Genomic DNA, 22,246 nt, shown 5'->3' on the forward strand with positions numbered 1-22,246 from the left:
AGGCACTTCTTCCTATTGGTCGTCGCTACATGTCACATCTGCTCCATTCTACCTACTTGCATAGCTTGATGTCAATTGAATATTTCCTCTCTTGCAGCCTATCCATCTAGCCTTCCACGTGGTGGTCTCCAATCTTCCTCTCCATCCAACACGTGCCATGCCTTCCATAAAGGAGAGGCAAGGTCAAGGCACCACGTGGCATAGCCCTTTGGGCGACACATGGAACCTCTCCTTAAAGAATAGAAAGATATGCGTGATCTTGGAAAACATCCTTGAATTTTTGTAGATCTTGTGGTGGTTCTCTTCCTTTTTGTTCTTCTTTCTTGAATTTGTCAAGAATTGTCCTTTAAGGACTTTGATGAGAATGCTTCTAATTGTTGTATCTTTTTATTTGTCCATGGGGAATCCTCTACAATATCAGCAATATGTAATCCCTCTTCTTGGATAGAATCTATATTTGAGAGCTATTAGATTAAATACTTTCTGCATCATTCTTATGCAGAATTTACTCAAAGAGCCCAAGTGGCAAAGATGTTCTTCAATGCCGCATCTTGGTTTTGCATCATTAGATAGATTTCCATTAAATCCTTCTAGTGCTATCCTTTGGGTTGCATCCTCCTTACTGCAATCTACTTTGTTAGGTTTGGTTTGTAGTTGTTAGTTGATTGTATTTTCATAGTACTTTTTAAATCTTCGTTCTTCTTTTTTTCCTTTTTTGTTTGTTGCTTGTCAAACTTCCATTGAGCACATGTTATTGATAGGTGATTCTTTTGGGAAAATTGGTAGATTATCTACATTACCATTTAGTGCATCTAAGAATTTTATAGCCTTTGATGTATGTGTATTAGTGGGTTTAGAAATGGCTCCAAACATGTATCATCTTTTGGTTTGGAAACCTGCTTTTCCAATTTTGTGTCAATCATCTTTCTATCATTCTCAATTGATTCTTTAATCCTCATTGCAACATCATATATTTTGTTACTACAATATCCATTTTCTCTTTAGTTTTGTCATGCACAAAAATTTGATTAATTGGTTCTCTATTAGTGATAGTTTACCCTCCATGACAATTCTTGTAAGCTTCTTGAAAATCTATCATAGTGTCCTAATTCTCTGAATTACCCAAGGAAGACTAAACCTCATGTGATTAGACTAAATAATTAGGGTTGGTTTACTTAGGTTAAGCTAACTATAGCTAGATTGATTGAACCTAGAATTCATTCTAACCATGCCCAAGAATTAGGTTAGGTTAATTGTGGTTAGGTACCCTAACCTCGGGTTCACATTACCCAAGGTTAGCTTGGTTAGGTCAATGGTTGGGTTAATTAGTGTTTAGGGTTAGTGGGTGTTGTTAGAGGAAATGTAAGGGGAGGGTAGCGACAACATTAGCCGCGGGGGGGGGGGTTATGAGGAGTGGCAATCCATACGGGGGGGGTGAGGACTCCGTCAAGGGGGGGGGGGGGGGTAAAGGAGTATGGGAAGGGGTTTTGTGAGTCTGGGAGGTATGGTGATTGGGGTACCCTAACCTCGGGTTCACATTACCCAAGGTTAGCTTGGTTAGGTCAATGGTTGGGTTAATTAGTATTTAGGGTTACTGGGTGTTGTGAGAGGAATTGTAAGGGGAGGGTAGTGACAACATTGGCCGCTTGGGTAGGTTATGAGGAGTGGCAATCCATAGGGGGGGGGGGGGTAAGGAGTACGAGAAGGGGTTTTGTGAGTCTGGGAGGCATGGTGATTAGGGTTGTAGCCTAGGGGTAACAGATGGAGGGTTCTTTGTGAGGGGGCCCGGCGAGGAACAAGGGCAAGGTGAGGGGCGAGGGATGGGGCTATCGTGTGTGAAGGTTAGTGAGTGATGGGTATGGGTAGGGGCCACATGTTTTGTGGCAAGAAGGGTTTACAAGGGCAGGTAAGGGGCTTGGGGGTGGATATGGAGGGTGGTGAGGGAGGCGGGGCACTACAGGAGGAAAGGCAAGAGGGATGGTGGTACTGGAAAGTACCACCTAAGGTAGGGCTCTAAGAATGTGGAAACATTATTTAAAAAGAGTTGAATTTCTCATTAAAATGGATCAACAAAGTTTAAACATTTGTTGACACAACTATTGATATTGGATAAATGGCCATCATTTATACAAAGCTTTCAGCCTATGATTAATACGAATCGAGTGAGAGAATGTTGTTGCCATGCTTTAAGCACAAAACCATTTGTCAATCATGTAAGTCCCATGGAGATTCAACCATTGGAGAGCATGAAAAACTCTTACAACAACGAAGGTGAGGATTATGATCTGAATGAGTAGGTGGAGCCATAATAGAGCACAACATGGGGCTAGGAGTAGGAGGTGGCGGCGGCCAAGAGAATAGAACTATAGAAGCTATAGTTGCATGGAATTTTAGGTGCTTTTAAACAAAGTGGTGCTCTGCTTTCTTTTTAAAATAAACCTCATTGTAAACAAAAAGCCACCAACTATCCATGATGACCTTAAAGAAACTAAAACGTTTCCAATACTAGGAATTGCTAATAATGTGACGCACATCAAGAATCGTGCAGTATTATTGAAGGTCCCAGCAATTTGGGGAGCTGAAATATGAAAGATTTTAGAAAAAATAGGAATTTAAAAAGCTCTAACATGCCTATGGTCTTAAGGGCTTAGCACATGGGAAGAAAAGGGATGGGAATGGAAAAAGGTGGTCCCAAGTGCTCCCATTCATCCCACCATGTGCTAACAAAACAAGCTGAATACATTCAAAAGGCCTGCCTTGGAAGCTGAGAGAGAGAAGAAGAAGAAGAAGAAGAAGAGAGAGAAAAAAGCAAGCAAGAAAAAGAAGAAGAAGAAGAAGAAGAAGAAGAAGAAGAGAGAGAGAGAGAGAAAGGGGGAGGCAAAAATAGCAAAAATCCACATCATTTTCCTTTCTAAAGGGAAGTAGCCTTTACTAAAAGCCTTCCCTCCTCAAGGCAAGCCAAAAAGAACTAGGGATGGGTTTAGGAGGAAGAGGACACATGGCATCATTTAATGTATTTGGGAGGTCGGGACCACGTGGGGACAAGGACACATGTCATCCTTCCATGTTTTTGAATCCATAAAAAAGGGGAACCCATTCTAGCTACGAGGGTCTAGAGGATATGGTCCAGGATGGGAGAAAAAGTGGCTACTCCCATTCTAAATCCATCCTAGACCACTTGGTGTAGGATGGGAGTCGTAATGATAACAAAAAGATTCCCATCCTAAACCCATGTTAGCCCCATCCATGTGCTAAGGCCCTTATATAACTTCAGGCTAGGAAAGGGGGCCCAATGGGTAAGAATTCAAATTCCACACACTTTCAGATTGTACTCGTCAGGACTCATGTCATGAATCTCAGCCAAGCTTCTGCAGGATATTGTACTTACCAAAAAAAAGGGGGGGGAGGGAACGGGTGGCAGGGGGGGGGACTAGCATAGAAACCGTTGGTGGAAAGAATCACCCTGCTAACGAGGTTAACACATTAGAAACATTCACTAATTTGTTCTATGTTTGCTTTCAAATAAGACAACCACCCAGTTTCTGATTTTATTTTTTTTTTTGGGGGGGGTGTGGGGGGAGGCTCTGCATGTCTGTACAGACCATTCAACCTTCACAGGTTATAGTATGCAGCTCGTTGTCCCTTGGTGTGGAGCTTGCAATCCAACAATTCCTTGCATTTTAAGCTTTTAAGGTTTGGAACTCCTCCAGAAGGTGGTGCCTTGTTGTAATCCAAGCCTGCTTGCCTCTTTTGCATGGTGGATTCCTTATTTGTCTTCCAAGTTTCTAAAGCATAGTAATTGCTTCAGGCATACAGACTCACGCATGCTGACCCTTAATGCATAGTGGAATCTTTGCCGCTCTCCAGGTTTCTTCATGCATCAATTGAGACATGAAAACAGAGACACTTTTGCCACACAATGCAATGATGAAGATCTAGGAGAGAAATCGGTGTGAGAGGGAAAGAGGGTAAAGAATAACGATATTATAAGTTTCCTGCAACTCTCATGGTGCAGTGGAATGTTTGCGCGCATTGCTTCCATGGAGAAGACCAAAGGAGGAATGAACCACAAACAATGCCTCACAGATGATACATTCTAGACGTTCAAACAAATACATGAGGATGTAAAAGAGGGGAAGCCATGTATTTCCTGCAGATTTGAGCTCTCATAACTGCTTTTGCTGCTCAAGTTTTCTGGGGCTATGGCATGTAGCAGTGTGCACTAGAGCCCTGGGTGCTGCATGCTGGATTATGGCGTGTAGAAGCAGTGTGCACAAAAGCCCTGGGTGCTGCGATTTGTAATAAGAAGGAAGAACGGATGAGGGGGAGCTGAGAACTCTAAACGAAACACATTGCTCCCTGGAAGAAAACCTCACAGATGATGGCACGCTGGAGTTCAAGCTAATGTATGCATGAATATGACATTCCTTCCCTGGAAAGAAACCTCACACAGTAGCTCAGAGACTGATGTTCAGACTAATGGATGTGGAGAGGGTATGAATTCTCCTGCAACTCTGATGGCTCCCTTGAAGGTCAAAGGTCCAGGGGGTTATGGCATGGAGGCATGGTGCTGAGGAGCTGCAAGAGCTCAGAAGGCAGGGGGAGGGGGAGGGGGAGGGGGATGGGGATCAGTACTCAACACTGCTACCAGTGGATCTACGAGCAGGGGTATCAGAGGGAGCTTCCTCGACCTCATCGGGGATGATGGAATGGATGCAAGGAATGATGGGAGGAGGTTTGAAGAGATGGACATCAGGGCTACTGTGACAGCTACCATCAGCAGGAAGAAGAGGGCAAAGCTTGGAACCTGTGAGAGCAGCATACTGTTTCTGGAGCTCCATGATCTCCTTGGACCGACGCGAGTTCTCCTCGAGCAGCTTCAAGCTCGCTCGGATGACTTTCTGCATGATTCTCCTCAGATTTTGCCTGTCTTCTTCCCCTACCTTGGACAATTCCTCGCTGTGCTGCTTCAACACATGCTCCAGCACATGAGGCTGGCACAGAAATGCTCCATTGTTGAGTGCTCTCTCACTGTAAGCAGTGCTCAGCTTTGCTATGTCCACCAATCTCCATAGCTTCTGCTCTTCCTCCTCTCCGAAATTCGCCTTGCTCACCAGCTTCTCCACCGCTGCATAGAGCATGTCGTGAGAGCTCCTCGAGTTTGCAGGGAATGCTTCTATCAGCGACACAAACTCTCCTGCTTGTATGGTTATGGCGCTGTCCACAACATGCCATAGACAAGAGTCTACCTCCCTCACCACCTCCTCCATCTCCTTCGACTCTCTCTCCACTGGCCCTGCTTCCTTGAAATGCCTCACCAGCGACAGCAGTGTCTGTGGCTCGAAGTTGTAAGACTGCAGATAGTCGTCCAGCTCCTGCAAGCTCCCCCCAATCCTCCGCTCCAGGAACGCAGTCGCAGGCCCTAGCCTCTCCACCATCTCCGCATCGGACGTCTTCATCAGAGAACTCGCATACTCCAACAGACTGCACCAATACTGCGACGAGAGCTCCAGCCATGGACGGTCCGGCGTCACGCTCTTTTCCAGCATCCTCGTCAAGCAGATCACCACCCAGCACCTCGCCCTATCAGTCGTGCATTCCACCGAAATGGTGCTGTCGAGCCAGCCTTTTACATTCCTCCCTTGCCGACATTTCAGATTCAAGTTCACCTCGCCATTCACAAGCTCCTCTATCAATTCGAGCGCATAGTGGTCCGGCAGGGACGCAATCCTCACCAAGATGTCGGCCAAAATCTGGCCCGGCGAGCTCTGCCAAGCGTTGGCCGGTGATTCGTTGCTGTGGAGAGGGAGGGGAGCTGACAGGTACCTGGTGTCGAAGAAGGCCTTGGTGCATGCGGCAGAGATGACCTTGAGGCATCTGGATTCGATGTAATCGTCCACAGGCGATTGCAATCTTTTGTACTGTTGGAGGAAAGCTATGGAAGATCGCCAATGGCTGAAGATGTTCATATAGAGATACTTCTTGGTGCTGTCGAGCAGCTCTGGCATGCCTAGATACTCAGCAACTGCCCGAATTTTGGCGACATTTTCCAGCGTATAAGTTGGCTTGATGAGGTAGCAGAAATCTGCTGCTACAGAGAAGCCATCTGCTCCACCACTCAAGTCGCACAACTCCACTCTCCTAGAACTGATCTCCGCTTGATAACACCTGCTCGAGCTCGGTAAATTTCTGAAATACGCACTTGCATTCAGCAATGGCAGCATATGCAAGCGAAATTCATCCCCATCTACCACTACTGTAACGTCGCTGAACTCTCCTGTTTTCCTCACCCTCTGTAACCAGCCGCTGAAACTGTTCTCCTTTTTCGCCATTCCAATCAAGTATTCCGGTCACCGGTCAATACGGCCTTTTCTACCATACACAGTGAACAGGAGCTGAACTCCAACAGCCAGAAAAGACTGTAGCTCCTTCAGTGCGCGGCGATCGGCCCTACGTACAGTGAAGATTTCCAGTGCAGTCAGTCATCAAATCGAGCAAATGTCTGAATGGCATCGACCTTTGCTCTCAGAGACGTGTATGTGGTTCAAGGTTGCACCAAAGATGACCTCCTAACCAATTCTGTTCTGCTCGATGGCTTGTCGAAGGTGATGGCAGACCGGTAATCTTTGGAGTTGCGTAGATCTACAGCAGAGACGATGAATATTCCAACGTAGCCCATAGGAAGCTGCGCCTCTTCTTGTTCGATCCTACCGAAGGGAACGCAAACCTATTTGGTTCCGAGGTGAGAGAAAAGGGATGATGGCCACTTAGTGGATGCAGTAGGTGAGTCTGTAAAGAGGAAGAAGGAACCATGATCGAAGGCATGGAAGGGCGACCGTGATGAAAGAGTCCGCTTAAAAGCGAGTTCTGCTGTGGAAGTTGTCGAGAGAATGGGAAAAGATTAATGGCAAAAGGAAACGCATGTCTGGAAAAGCGCAATCGCCCTATAGAAGTGGAAAGAGAGGGGCTAGTGGGTAGCGACAGAAGTGTAGAAAACGCTGCAAAGGAGGCATGGATTCAATTTTCTACACACACACACACACACACACACACACACACACCGGTTTCTTGAGCTTAACATCCGCCGAAAGAGGAGGAAAACGGAGGAGAGCACGAAGAACGAATGAGGAAGTTGAAGAAAAAACAAACAGTTGTTGAAGAGGTAGCAAAGCAATTTGAGCAGCTTGAGAAGTATGAGAGACAGACTGCAGAGAAGGTGGTGAAGATGAAGATTGAAGATGAAGCAAAGATGGATGATCGATAGGATACAAGCTGTTAGACCGTATGATAAGATGGGTCTCACGCATGCGTTGCATTCGAGCAGAGGCTCTGAGGGGATTGTCATGCGAGGACAGAGAGATGTGTGGGTTGAGCTGGGCGACAAATGATGCATTGCCATGAGGCTCGCTGAGAGTACAAATTCACAGTGGTCACTAGTCTCACTACTGGGTGCTTGCTCAGCTGGAGATGGTGAGCAAAACCAGAGTCGGATGCCAAGATCCGACCTTTGTGGCTTTGAAGTTGGGCAATCTCAACAGTCACTCGAACTCCACACCCTTGATTATTTGAATTCTGTCAGTTTTTGTTTTTTGGGTGACTATCATTATCAAACTTCCTTCTTCAGACTTCCATCGCTTGCAGAGATCAGAGTGGACTGATGATGAGTGATGAGGACCCATGAGCTGATCGATCTTGCAGTAAAAGAGTGATATCACTGATCAGGCTGATTGGGCAAATATGACAAATTGTTGATCGTCGAGATCTTTGACATGTCGATTGATGCAAGGAGCCTCGAGGCGCATGATTGTTGAAAGCTCATTGTTGGCCACCTTATTTGATTGCTACATCTGTTTTGAACGTCAATAATCAACAGTAGTTGGCAGATTACTCGATTAGTGATTGCTATACTACTACCTCTTGTTGCCCACATTACTGATCGCTAAATCAAAAGACAACAGCCAAACATTACAAAGTAAGCATCGTTCACAGTAGAGATTGCTATAAAAGTGATCGTTGGGCAAATTACAGATCAAAGTAAGAAAAAGCATTGGGCTGCTGGCACAAACTGGTTAGCTTCTTAAAATCGTACAGGTTTGCCCGTTTTTACACTAAAACCTTATCCAATATTGAAAGATGGGGTGAAAGCTTAACCGCTTTTTCTCAGTTTCAGCGCTTGTTTTACTGATTGCTGGCTGTTGGGCAGGGTACTGATTTTGCTATATTCAATTTTGTGACAAGAAGTGGGTTGGGTAACATTGGGAAACAATGGAACATGGAGGTGGAGATTGCAGACTGCAGTGTTTGGACTGTGCAAAGATATGGAATCTGGAGGATGGAAACTGTTGAACTGAACAGGGAACACCCATTTTGTGTGGGAGGATGTAGCCTCAAAAACAGTGAAGACGATGAATCATGATATGCAGAAGTCGCCAAAAAAGGACTCGCACGCTCTCTGTTGGTGAGTATCGTGATGTTTGGCTGCACGTGGGCTGATGGATCCATGGACCATGGGAGCTACCAGAGAATAAATCCCTGCCTCCATCCACAATATACTCTTTTATAGCACTCATCAAACGGATCGAAAGTACTTTTCGTCAGTTCCAACTTCCCAAGTTCCAACTCAAACCTCTCTCCCTCCAAAATACAAACCTCTTTGGCTGCTCCTGAGTCAGCTGCTTGCTTCTACAACACTCATCATCCACAGATTTGAAACATTTCTCCACCTTCTCATCACACCCTTCACCCTTCATCCAAGCTTTTTAACACACCCATCGATGCTTACCCCTTTGCTCCCTCTTCTAGAACCTTTTGAGCTCTTGCCACCCTCTTTGCACGAAACTTGAGATTCCACCTCACTTCTTCGAAACATAATCGATTGGATATTTTTTCTCTCCTCCTTGGTAGCCCATGAGACCTACAAATACCTGGGAAAAGTCTTAGGAAACTAAAATTCCAAATCATCCGGATTCCACACTGCCACAAATTGAAGCTGTCACGGAACATAATCAAGCTGTCACGGGAAATTTGACGTACATGCCCGTCATTTCTGCAAAATTACATGTTTTTTGCCAAACCTGTGACTGCCACACTTTTGTTTTCCTCCAAACCGCTAGCGTAGTGTCCTCTTAGCCATCCCTCCTTTAAAGAATGCATCGCCCATTCCCATTTCTTTACCCAAAAAAACAAGGGTGCATGTATGCACAAAAGCACTGGCTTCTACTTATGAGGCTCTGCCCGAAAGAAATTTAAGGGCAATTTTTGTATCCATGTGGTTGAAAAAACGCAAGGTTACTTTAAAGCGGGTAGCTTCTCAAAGACCCGTTTATCGTCATTGATAGCTCACTATCCTTGGCATGTCTCTATTAATTCATTCATTGCTCACTTGCTATACTTTAGAGTTTCTTTTTTTTTAACTCATGGAGCACATAACTACTACCTTAAAATGGAACTTGGATCCTACCATTTACTGAAATTTTCCTAAATGAAAAAAAAAATATATATATATGAACATGAGACACGTACAGGGTCCATCAGGACTCGATCCTCCTTGCAAATGTCAAGGGTAGTATTTTATCATTGCGTTGGTGATGTGCAAAGATTTGCGCCTTTTGGAAATTAAAGCCCAACGAATACATGAATAAGACTATGCTCACAAGAGCTCATAACTGCTCATTTCTTGCAACCTAAATAATATATTGTCACAGGGTCCATCAGGACCTGATCCTCCCTGCAAATGTCAGGGGTAGTATTTTATCATTGCCTTGGTGATGTGCAAAGATTTGCGTCTTTTGGAAATTAAAGCCCAACGAATACATGAATAAGACTATGCTCACAAGAGCTCATAATTAATCATTGGTTGCAACCTAAATAATATTATGTCATGGACTACAACCATATGAAATGTCATTCTTCGATCAAGCATTTAAAAGGGTTAAAATCCACTATTTAAATGATGGTAGAAGAGGAAGCTTTTTGAGAAAAAAAATGGCAAAAAATATGCAAAGAAATAGAATAAACAACAACTAATACTTGGAATGGAGTGGGTTGGATGAGATGGCTACCACACATTATCGATATGTAAGTTTGCAAGATACTGGCAGAATGCTTTTTTAAAAGTATACAATTTTGTGAAATGGCTTTTTTGGTAGAACAACTTTTTGGGCAAACAGTTTTGCTGGCAACTTTCTTCTTCTTCTCCTTTGCGAAATGGCCTTTTTGCATAACATCTTTTTTGGCAGAACAGCTTTAATGGCAAATTTTCTCTTTTTTTTTGTTTTTTTTCTCTATCCAATGAATAACAATCCATCTTTTCATTGGCAGGCATAAAGACCATTTAGCAGGCATAAAGCCCATTTGGCAGGCATAAAGCCTGTTTGGCAAGCATAAAGCCCATTTGGCCCTTTTGGCAAGCAAAAAGCACTTTTTTGGCATAATAGCTTTTTTGATAGTATATTTTTTCTGGTAGAATAGTTTTTTTAGTAATTGGCAAAATAACTTTTTTTTGGCAACTGGCAAAACCGCATTTCTGGCAAAATAGCTTTTTTGGTAATTGGAAAAAGATGGTTTTTTTTGGCAAGTGGTAGCACTGAGCGAGTAAGAAATTGTGATTCCCACCTGTAGAACATCATTGCACGTAAATAAATCCAAAGCAAACTCTTCACAAGATTTGATGTTGAAAAAAACATTTTTTGTGTTATCTAAGAGATGCGGACAACATCTTGCATTTCCGGAAGTAATGGGTTGGCATGGCGACGAGGCAACATCTTGCGTTTCCCAAAGGGATGAGTTGCTGAAACTTTCTGGGTGGTGCTTCCTTACCTCTTCTCTTCTCGAAGGAAACTCTCCTTGATTGTTGTGCAAATTCAGCACCAACACAGATGCAGATGATCACTTATGATTGATCAAAGGAAGGTGTATGTTGCCTGACGAGTGATCAAAACATCAATGAAAATTGATTTTGCAAGCTAGCAAAAATCATTGCTCATTGAACCTAAAGAAACTCATTGAGACAACAAAAGGGGAAGATAGAATGACGGATGTCAAAAACCAAAGGAAAGAACACATACTTCCTCCCAATAATTCTATAATGGAATCAACAGCTTCTTGCTTTTCACCTTGGATGAACAAAAGAAACTCTATACTTCCTCCCGATAATTCTGCACGTGGGATGAACCACTTAAACTAGAATCAACATACTTCCTCCCAATAATTCTATACGTGCGGGGACACTTGGTCATCAAATGGACAACCGTATCAAAAGCAACATCCTCCCCCTCCATAATAATTCTTGCCTGCCCGCCTCTCTCCACTTCTAAATCCTGCAAGGCACATTCGTTTTTAGGAACTCATTGCAAGTAAATGGAAGAGCCTCAAATTACATTTTGCAAATGGAGAACAGCTCGTTGCTATCCTCCATTTTGGCTTGAGAAACCAATAAATTAAACACAAAGAATCAATCAGACTTTTTAAATTTCATATTTTGGCTTGAGAAACCAAATATGAATCAACTAGACTTTTTAAATTTCATATTTTGGCTCAAAAAACCAATAAATTAAGCACAAAGAAGAGTATTAAATATGTGCCAAGTATAGTATTGCATTTCATACCAACCTTTGTGCTTTAGAGATTTACCACATGCTACATGCACTAGACTTAGACAATGATCTTTCAAGGCATATGCTTTGGCAATTGGATTTGCTCGTAAATTGCAAATATGTGCGACAGCAGCAACGACAAGAAGAAACATTATGAAAACATTAGAATCATCAGAAAAACAAAATAATCAAGTGGAGAAACATCGTTTAACCAGAACAAACAAACAATACCTGAAGCTAGCACCTAGAAAATGCAGGCAGCATTAAGAAGCAGCACAAAACGTGAGCAAACAATAGTAGCTAGGCATAACAGCTTAACTTATAGAAAGCTCAACCTAATCCATAGAAGAGATTTGAAGGAATTCTCATTCTCCACACTTTGTTTCAAGGAAAAATGCTCCCTTCGATCATAGTCCAAATGAAAGTCGATAAGGAATTTCAAACCGATAGAGCTATCTAAAAACAGAATTACTGCAAACGCAAATTTGTAAATTATAATGATCATCCTGGTGAAGCTCCTCTATGATGTAAAATGGAAATGAAATGATGAACTACAATTGTATGTTCAGATAATCATCCATCGCCACTAACTATTTGTTGAGCTCATCCAACTTCTGCATTCTTTGTTGCTCACTAGTTGTCACAATCTGCATTCCAAAACCATAATAAGAGTAACTTGAATGGATTTGCAAAGAGAATGCTTCAGTTGATGCTAAACAGACGGCCTACCTCCATTAGTCTTGAGACAAGCTCGCTTTTCAATTTTCTCTTCTCGTTTAGTACTTGCATAGCCTCTTTCAGCTCCCTCTCTTGCAAAACAATAACCAACAAAGCTTTAAGTTCAAAGCCCGTCAAGTTATGAGATGCAAATCAAAAGTGGTGGTAGCTTCGTAGTGCTTACTTTTGCTCACAAAGCTGCTTCATGTCTATGGACTCTATCTTCCTTTGAAGGTCCACAACTTCTTCTTGGTCGGGTCTTCGAGTCTTTCTAACTCTTGCTTAAAGCAGATTTCAAGTTCTAAACATTATACTATAGAAGGAATAGATCTCTGCAATGTTTCCCAACATTGCAGATTATGTGCCTGAAAAGTGTATGTATAATTGTCAGACACTTTCTGCACAACTTCCTCCTTTTGCAAAGATGAGATATGTAATCTCTTCATGCATCTCTTCATAGCACTAACATCATAGTAATAAGCGTGAAAGTTTGGCTAAAGTGCGATTTTGAAGTATGCCTCTCTAATTGCACAACCTCATGTGCGTGTACATTGGCCCATGAAAACCTATCACATAGACATTAGTTTCTCATTGGCCCAAACTCTCTATTATCCCTGCTAGTTCGCAATGACATAGAGTCAAGGGTTGTAGGCTCTCTCTCTCTCTCTCTCTCTCTCTCTCTCTCTCTCTCTCTCTCATTTTTCTTATCTAATTTCTTTTGCCTCCTTCCATTTCACAATGTAGACCAATCAATGTGAAACCAATCAAGCCATCCAACGCTCAACATGAACATATCTAATCTAATGGTCCTTATTCATTAAGTGGTCATAATTCTTTTGCATATTTAATGAATTAATTAAACTAATAGGTGTATATGTATGGGAAACGAATCAATTGATAGACTTATAATTTGGCCTATGCCACATGACATTATCCTCATTTCATCTCTAGCAATGCATATATCATCATATATTTTAGTGATATAGTAGTTAAAAACACATTTAACACTACAATTAAATCCATCACACATTGTACACACAAGGATTTTGATAGTCTTTATATTATTAAAACAATGCCCAATATATACAAATCTATATCTACATGACTATAAAAAGGGCACAAGCCTAGTATAATAGAACTAAGGGGGGCACTATGAGAGGAAACCCTATTCACTCTACAAAAGCATGACACATGGGTTCCAGGACCATTTTCTTGAGGGCATTATTGAGGGGAACTAAAATGTTCTCAGTTGTTAATCCACAATAGTAGGATATCCATATAGTTGATAAAATACGTTGTGAGTGCTTGATTTGATACATATACCAAATGTTGGCGCAACACCCTGGCATTTTAGGTGTTATAGTATTATAGGCATACACACATTGCAAGAATGCAAAGCTACTACCTTATGCATACTTGTCAATCTATAGGAATTAGGTGGGTCTCTAAGGAACAAAAGAAGAGGCATGGGCATAAAACAATAAAAGGCAACGCGAGGAACTGAGCTTGTAACATACATATATGCACAAGTGTTTAAAGTTTTACCTACATTCTCACGACGAGAATTTAGAAGAATAGGGGTAGAGCCTAGAAGATGGGGGTGAGTTGAAGATGAGGGTGGGAGGTTGACAATGAGGGCAAAGACAAGGGTAGAGCCCAAGAATAAGGGTATTAAAAAAAGGTTTTGAACTAATGCAAAGTCCTAGTTAAGTACCCATTGTGTCAATGCCCATCACATTTGTAGCTTGTAGACCATTGGGGTCTCATATGTAAGTCATAACGTGGCATTAAGTCATAATCCGTGAGGGAATCCTTGACCACAACTAGGCTTGTACATTACCCTCTCATATAAATGTATGCATTACATGCAATCCATATGGGATCCTTGTTATCATCATATTTCCATCCATACCCTTTTATAGTTTAGCACTTGTTCAATTTGGAGCAGCCTAGTGGCCCAATAAGTCACAATGACATTTGTCTAGAATCTAAACTTTCCATCACCATTTTACTTCTTTGCTACTAATTCAAATCTCCCATGCCAAGTGGACATCATCCATGTCCTTGGCGAGGTTTGATGCATCATCACATTCATCTAGGATATAATTCAAACTAATATGCTAGGCCATTGAAGTGGCTGCAATCAGCTTGTCCTCTACCATGGTGGACCACGTCCTACACTACAATGGCCCACTTAACCAATGCAATGGTTGGAATTAGATGGTCCAATCTAAATCATCACATATTTAGAGTCGTACGATCATATATTTAGAGCTCTAACGTACCAAACACAATGGCTAGAACAAGATGGTCGGATCTTGATCATAACAATATTTAGAGAGAAGTGGGTTCTGGTTCCTGTATCACTTTGACCATATAGGCATAGTGAATGGCTGTAAATCCATCATATTTCAGCGTATCCATAGGATACCTAGCTCTGGTAGACCTGCAAAAAATAGGCTCACTTCCAGGTGCTCTCAAAACATCCCTGGTCTTCCTTACTCTAGGTGTAACAACAGAAGGAATACCCAACTCATCATCAATGCTCTGTTCTGAGCCACTGGATTCACCATCCACATAAGAGTGACCTGCATTCACATCAAACATGGATTGATCTACCTTCTCTTTTCCTTTTCGTGATACCAGCATACCACTATCTGCATTGCTTTGAGGAGATTCTCTTGATCTCAATCTGCCTATCCATGGCGAAGTATGTGAACCACTGCTAGAGGACACTCTAGGTCCACTGATATTTTGTGATTGCTACTGTGAATTCTATGCAACATTACCATTTTGTGCATCTACATCATCAATCACATTTACTGGTTTATACTAGCTACTCATCTCATCAAAAACAACATCTCTGCTCATTGTAAACTTACAAGTAGAAGGGTTATAGCATCTAAACCCTTTCTGCTGTAGAGAATAATGCACTTCTCATTTTTCGGATCCAACTTGAACCTCAACTCATCTGGCACATGAACATAGGCAATGCAACCAAAAATTTTCAAATGAGAAATATCTGGTTTCCTACCAGTATACATCTCCTCTGGCATCATGCCATGTATTGCTGCAGTGGGAGTCTTGTTCATTATGTAAACTACTGTAGCAGCTGCTTCAGCCCAATAATAAACTAGTAGGTCTTTTTCATTTAGCATGTCCCGAGATACCTCTCCAATATGCCTGTTTTTCCTTTCTGCAAGTCCATTTTGCTATGGGGTATGACTACATGAATATTGCTGCTTTATGCCATGCTCCTACAGGAACCTTGCAAACTCATTTGAGTGGTACTCTCCCCCTCCATCTGACCTTAGGCATTTTATTTGTTGGCCTGTTTCTCTTTCATGTTGAGATATCAAGCTCTACCCCCGATATATCTCCTGGATGACTATCATTTATGTCACCACCTATGTTAGTTGTACTCGTGGTGTAGTTAGACTACCATGTATGTTTTTGGTTTGGGTTCACATATGAACCACGTATTCTAGGTTTTGACATATAGGGTATTTCCCTCTTCTATTGTATTGTTGTTGTGTGCAAAAGTGAAGAAAGGCTTCACCCTCCAACCTTGTGTCCTCTCTCTCTTGTGTGTTGTGAAGAAAGCTGAACTTGAGTCTCCTATCTCTCTCCCTTATTCTTTACATGGTATCAGAGCCTTGTTCGTGGTAAGGAGCTCAAGAAAGCAAGCCAAGTTTGTGGTGTCCTGGTAAGAGGACCAGTGTTGCTTTCCTATTTCGAGTTTGGGAGCAAATCTCTGCAGGTAGCACAGCCAGAAGTGCAGGAGTGCACTGTTTCAGATTGAGAGGCCCTTCGCGGTGTGGCGAGAGCGCAGTATATGCTGCGGGAGAGGGCAAAGCAAGTCTAAGGCACTCAGGAAAAGGCCCTGTTTTTCGCTGTGCGACCACTGCGCGGCTAGTCGGTGGAAAGGTGCCACAAAAATTGCATCGTATGCCTGTGTGCAGAGATATTGGGAGTTGCAGATTCATGCCTGTTGCCTGTTGATGCAAAATCGTCACTAGGAAGTGACTGTGTGGTGAAATACCACTTTCGTCAGTGTTGCAGATCTGCCCCTGTGAGGCTTTTTGCAGAAGTTTTGCTATTTGCCCTTGTGAGGCATTTGCTGTGTTTACAGGTTGCTGTTGCAATTCGTGATTTGTAAAATGTCTGAGAATCTGTCTACCATTATCAGTGAGAAGCTTGACAAGAACAACTTCCAAGCATGGAAGTTCAGGATGACAAACTTCCTTATGGGAAAGGGAGTTTGGGATTACATCAGTGGTGAAACTGCAGAACCAGTTTTGGGTGCTGCTCCCACTCCTGCTGAATTGAAGGCCTTTAAAGAATGGCATGAAAAGGCCAGAAAATGGCTGTATTGGCTGTCTGTTAGCATTTCAGATTCTATGATTGTGCATATACAGGATCTAGAGACGCCTAAGGAGGCATGGGATACATTGGTGAAGCTGTATAGTACAAATTCCAAAGCACGAAAGATGCAGCTAAAGCAGGAGTTGCACAATGTGCAAAGGAAAAATCTGAATATAAATGAGTATTCCTTGAAGGTGAAAGGCCTTGCAGATTCTCTTGCCTCCATTGGAGCACCTGTTGATGATGAGGACTTAGTGTCCGTGACCTTGAATGGTCTTGGGAAAGATTATGCACAGTTTCGGACATCCATTGGAGTCCGTGAAACATTTCCTGATTTTCAGGAACTTATTGCTCTCTTGCTGAGTGAAGAGCAAAGGAATGGTGGTTCATCCACCTCAACTTCTCAAGAGGCTGCTTTCTACTCGAATACAGGTAGAGGCAGAGTTAGAGGAAGAGGCCATTTTGGTGGCCGTGCAGGAAATCAGAACCAACAGCAACAACAGGAAAACCAGTCCTATGGAGGAGGACGTGGTAGTTCTAGAGGCAGGGGGAGCCAAAGAGGCCGTGGTTCATGGCAAAGGAACCAGCAAGTAAATAGCAGCACAGAATGCTATTATTGTGGAAAGCCTGGACACAAGGAGAATACATGCTATAAAAAGCAGAATGACATCAAAAGTGGGAAGTTGCAGCAAAGCAACTATCATCAAGTGGGCATGGTGACGACAGAAATGAGCACCTTTTTGTGATGCAGCATATGGTTAACTCCATGTCAGGAGATGCTGCAGCTTGCAATGATATTTGGTATGTTGATTCAGGTGCCTCTAACCACATGACCAGTCATGGTGAGTGGTTTCATGATGTTAGAAATTTGGATAAGCCAGGTTATGTTGAAACAGGTGATGATACTGCGCACCCAATTACGCAGGTTGGTAAAGTGCCATTGGCTATGCAAGATGGCAAAACGAAGTACTTGGCAGATGTACTTCATGTTCCAAAAATCACTAAGAACCTGGTTTCAGTAGGCCAGATGGTTGAGCAAGGTCTGCAGGTTAGATTTAATCCTGATGGATGCTTTGTTGAGGACTTGAAAAATAAGTGCCGCTTGGTTGCGAAAGGCAACAAAAATGGCAGAATGTTCACCTTGGATGTTGATATGCCTGAGGTGAAAGCTGCTATGTTTGCGCATGGGAGAGGTGTCATTGCAGATATTGAGATATGGCACAAGCACATTGGGCATGTGAATATACAAAGGCTGAAATCTATGCAAACGAAAAACATTGTTGCAGGTTTGCCTAAATTCAGAGTTGAGGGAATGCAAAATGTATGTGAAGCATGCCAAATGGGTAAGCAGGCCAGACATGCATTTCCCAAAAATGCTAAGGTGAGCAGAAGACCTTTGGAAGTGATCCATTCAGATGTTTGGACAACCAAATCTGCTTCTATTGGTGGATGCCATTATTATGTGACGTTTATTGATGACTACACTAGGAAGGTGTGGATTTATTTTATGAAGCACAAAAGTGAAGTGTTCAGCCATTTCAAGGCTTTTAAGGCCATGGTTGAAAAAGAGAAAGGTGTGCATATTAAAGTGCTAAGATCTTATGGAGGGGGAGAGTACTTTTCAGAAGAATTTTGTGAATATCTGAAAGAACAGGGAATTCAAAGGAAGTACTCATGCAGGTCTACCCCTCAGCAGAATGGGGTTGCAGAAAGGAAGAACAGGCATATTGCAGAAGTAGGACGGGCGATCCTAAATGAGAAAAACATGCCTGATTATTTTTGGGCTGAAGCAGTAGCATCTGCAGTTTATATTATGAACAGAACCCCCACTGCAGCTGTCCATGGCTTGACGCCTGAAGAAATGTATACAGGCCAAAAACCAGATATTTCTCACTTGAAGGTATTTGGTTGCATAGCTTATGTTCATGTTCCTGATGAGAAGAGAACAAAGCTGGATCCAAAGGCAGAAAAATGCATCTTTATTGGATATGCTCTGCACCAGAAAGGGTATCGCTGTTATAACCCTTCCACCCGCAAAATGCAAGTGAGCAGAGATGTTGTTTTTTATGAAATGAGCAGCTGGTATGCACCAACTGTTATGGTAGGAGATGCAGATGCAGGAAATGGGAATGCTGCAATAAATGCAGAGCAGCAATCTCAAGCCTTGAGTGGACCCAGAGAGTCCTCTACTAGTGGATCTAATGCATGGACAGGGAGATTGAGATCTAGTGAATCGTCACATGGCAGCCCTGATAGTGTTGTGCAGGTATCACATAAGGGAAAAGAAAAAGTAGACCATGCTCCAGTGTTTGATGTGTCTGCTGGTAGCTCTCATGTTGATGGAGAGTCAAGCGGCTCTGAAATGAGCCTTGATGAGGAACTTGGGATTCCTTCTGTTGTTACACCTGGTGCAAGGAAAAGCAGGCATGATTTAAAGACTCCTGCAACTGATCCAGTTGTACGGAGGTCCACTCGTATTAAGTATCCAGTTGACAGGCTGAGATATGATGGGTATACAGCACATCACTATGCTTATATGGTCAAGGTTCTAGAGGAGCCAAAGCCCACATGTTTTGAGGATGCAGCAGGGCATAAAAATTGGGAAGCAGCTATGGATGAAGAGATGGCTGCCTTGGATGCAAACCACACTTGGGATTTGATGCCTTTGCCTCATGATAAAAAGGCTATTGGCTGCAAGTGGGTTTACAAAGTAAAGCACAATGCTGATGGGTCTGTTAGCAGGTACAAGGCAAGATTGGTTGCCAAAGGTTTTGCGCAGATATATGGAATTGACTATGAGGAAACTTTCAGCCCAGTTGCAAGGATGGCAACCGTGAGAGCAGTAATTGCTATGGCTGCTGCAAAGGGGTGGTCTTTGCATCAGATGGATGTGAAAAATGCCTTCTTGCATGGTGATTTGCAGGAAGAGGTTTATATGATGCAGCCAGAAGGTTATGAGGATAATTCACACCCCGATTTTGTATGCAGGTTGCGCAAAGCCTTGTATGGCTTAAAACAGGCACCGAGGGCATGGTCAGACAAGATAGGGCAATATCTTGTCACTATTGGATTTCAGATTTCCAATTCAGATTTTTCACTTTATGTGAAAAGGACAAACAGAGGGATTGTGCTTATAGTCATCTATGTTGATGACTTGATTATTACAGGTGATAGTGATGCAGACATTAATGAAGTGAAGCTGCTATTGAAGCAGAAATTTGAGATGAAGGATTTGGGAGAGCTGCGTTACTTCTTGGGCATTGAGGTTATTAGATCCCCGAGTGGGATATGGCTGTTGCAAAGGCAATACGGTTTGGACATGCTGTCCAAATATGGGATGACAGGCTGTAAGCCTAATTCTGTTCCATTGGAGCAGAATGTGAAGCTCAATGCAGAGACAGGTGAGCTTCTTGAAGATATTACTATGTACAGGCGCATAGTAGGTAGCTTGATTTACATGACTATAACCAGACCAGATTTGAGCTATGCTGTGGGGCTGGTAAGTCAGTTTATGCAGGCACCGAGGAAGCCACATTTGGATGGGCTAGGCGCATACTGCGGTATGTGAAGTCCACATTGCATTATGGACTGTTTTATGAAGCTGGGTGTGCATTACAGGTACATGGATACACAGATGCTAATTGGGCTGGTAGTATCTCAGACAGGAGATCTACTAGTGGTTTTATGTTTTCCCTTGGGAGTGGTGCCATCAGTTGGAGCAGCAAGAAGCAGCCAACAGTTGCCTTGTCGAGCAAAGAGGCTGAGTACAGGGGTGCAGCAATGGCTGCATGTGAGGTAGCTTGGTTACGGAAGCTACTTGCAGATATGGGACAGTCAATTCATGCAGCAGTTGTCATTCATTGTGACAACATTAGCAGCATCATGCTTGCTAATAACCCAGTTTATCATGCTAGAACGAAGCACATTGAGGTGCATTATCACTTTGTGAATCCAATGTAGGCGCTTTGAATAGGGCCCTCTAGTTGGTAAAAAGAAAGTATTAGCAATTATTAGGAGGATCCGAAACAATTAAGCTAAGCTAAGGTTACAACTCAAAGAATGATTGTACGATCAGTTTGGTATTGCACAACATGCTACATTTAAACATCTATCTCTTTAACCATTGAATTCAAAAAAAATGTTTTAAAAAAAAGTAAATTCTAAAATTTCAAATTTCAAATCAAATGAGGAAAAAAAAATAAAAAACTATATTCAACATTTATCTCATTGGCAAAAAAGTCCAAAAATTTACTCTAGTTTCAAAAATAATCAAGACTCTAACCAATAGGGCCATCATCATATTTAACATCCTCACTATGGTTTGCAAGGTCAATAAGGTCTTCCGCATCCTCCTCTTCCTTATTGTCCTCATTGGTGGTGTCACCTTCTACATCTTACTCCTCACATTAGGGGAGATTTGGATTCAAAAAGGGACTCTTTGATTAGGGATGTAATCTTGGTCCAAATATAGGGTTAGGAAACCCACGAATGGGATGGATGAGTATTGGTTTTATTAATTAAACACACCAATGGGATGGATGAGGCGAGCTCCCTCCCTCCCCTTCGTGCCCCGTCTACCCCCCCCTCGCATGCTGCGTGGCCTCTCCCTCTCCCTCTGCTAGCTGCTGCCGCGCAGTCAGCCGCCCCCTCTCCGCCACGCTCCTCCTCCTCTCCGCCATGCTTCCCTTCCCCCTCTCCTCATCCTCTCTCCTCTGCTCGTCACTCCTCCCCCTTGCCTCGCCACGCTCCTTCACCTTGCCCTGCCTCACTCCTCTCCACCCTACTCCGCTCACCTAACCCACCCCGCCCGTCCCGCGCCGCTCCTCGCCACCCGCCCGCTCGCTCACCTCACCCCCGCTCCGCTCACCTACCCCACCCCGCCTTGCTCGCTCCACCCCACGCCACCCGCCTGCTCCGCTCACCTCACCCCCTCTCCACTCACCTCACCCCATCTCCACTCCACTCACCTCACCCCGCCTCGCTCCGCTGTGCTCCATCCACTCACCCCGCCTCGCACTGCTCCACCCCGCCCACCTCACCTCACCCCCCCGCCTCGCTCTGCTCTGCTCACCTCACCTCCCCCTCTCTTTCTCCTCCTTTTTCCCCTGCTTCCCCTTTTCCCCCTTCTTTTTCCTCCCCCTTCCCCACCTCGGGAGTTCGCAGTTAGTCAAGCGATATGGCGGCTACGTGCCCAAAACCGATGGCCCAGATGGACCCCCCCCTCCATCAGCCTATCGCATCACATTGACAGAGCACTAGGTCTCCTTGGTGAAGCAGGCCACCACGGACTTCTCCCAGACATCAGTTTATGGGAGGGTCATTGGGTACTCCCCTTCACGAGCAGACATCAGGGACTAGTTGCAGTCCACCCTCTACCTCGAGGACAATCACATTGAGGAGGTTGCACTCATGGGACGTGGCATTTTCTGGCTTAAGCTCTCCTCAGCAGAGGCTGCGAGCGACATGGTCAGGCGATCCCCTACTTCTGTGGGTGGGAAGATCATCCTCATGGTCCCTTGATACAGGGGATTCAGTGTAGCGGACTTCGATGCCCGCTTTCGTATTCCTCG

The 22,246-nt window shown here is 43.5% G+C and overlaps 1 protein-coding gene across 1 annotated transcript; it reads right to left on the reverse strand.

Moving 5' to 3' along the window:
* Positions 1–3,624: 3,624 nt before the first annotated feature.
* Positions 3,625–7,193, reverse strand: LOC147898819 (BTB/POZ domain-containing protein At5g48800-like). The gene has a single exon (XM_087379525.1). It carries the CDS (start codon positions 6,330–6,332, stop codon positions 4,629–4,631), a length of 1,704 nt encoding a protein of 567 aa, XP_087235651.1. The 5' UTR covers positions 6,333–7,193; the 3' UTR covers positions 3,625–4,628.
* Between the last annotated feature and the right edge of the window lie 15,053 nt (positions 7,194–22,246).

Source organism: Dipteris shenzhenensis, chromosome 9 (genome assembly GCF_047967505.1).
Source record: "Dipteris shenzhenensis isolate YYH24624 ecotype China chromosome 9, Dip_SZ_1.0, whole genome shotgun sequence".
Lineage (NCBI taxonomy): Eukaryota > Viridiplantae > Streptophyta > Polypodiopsida > Gleicheniales > Dipteridaceae > Dipteris > Dipteris shenzhenensis.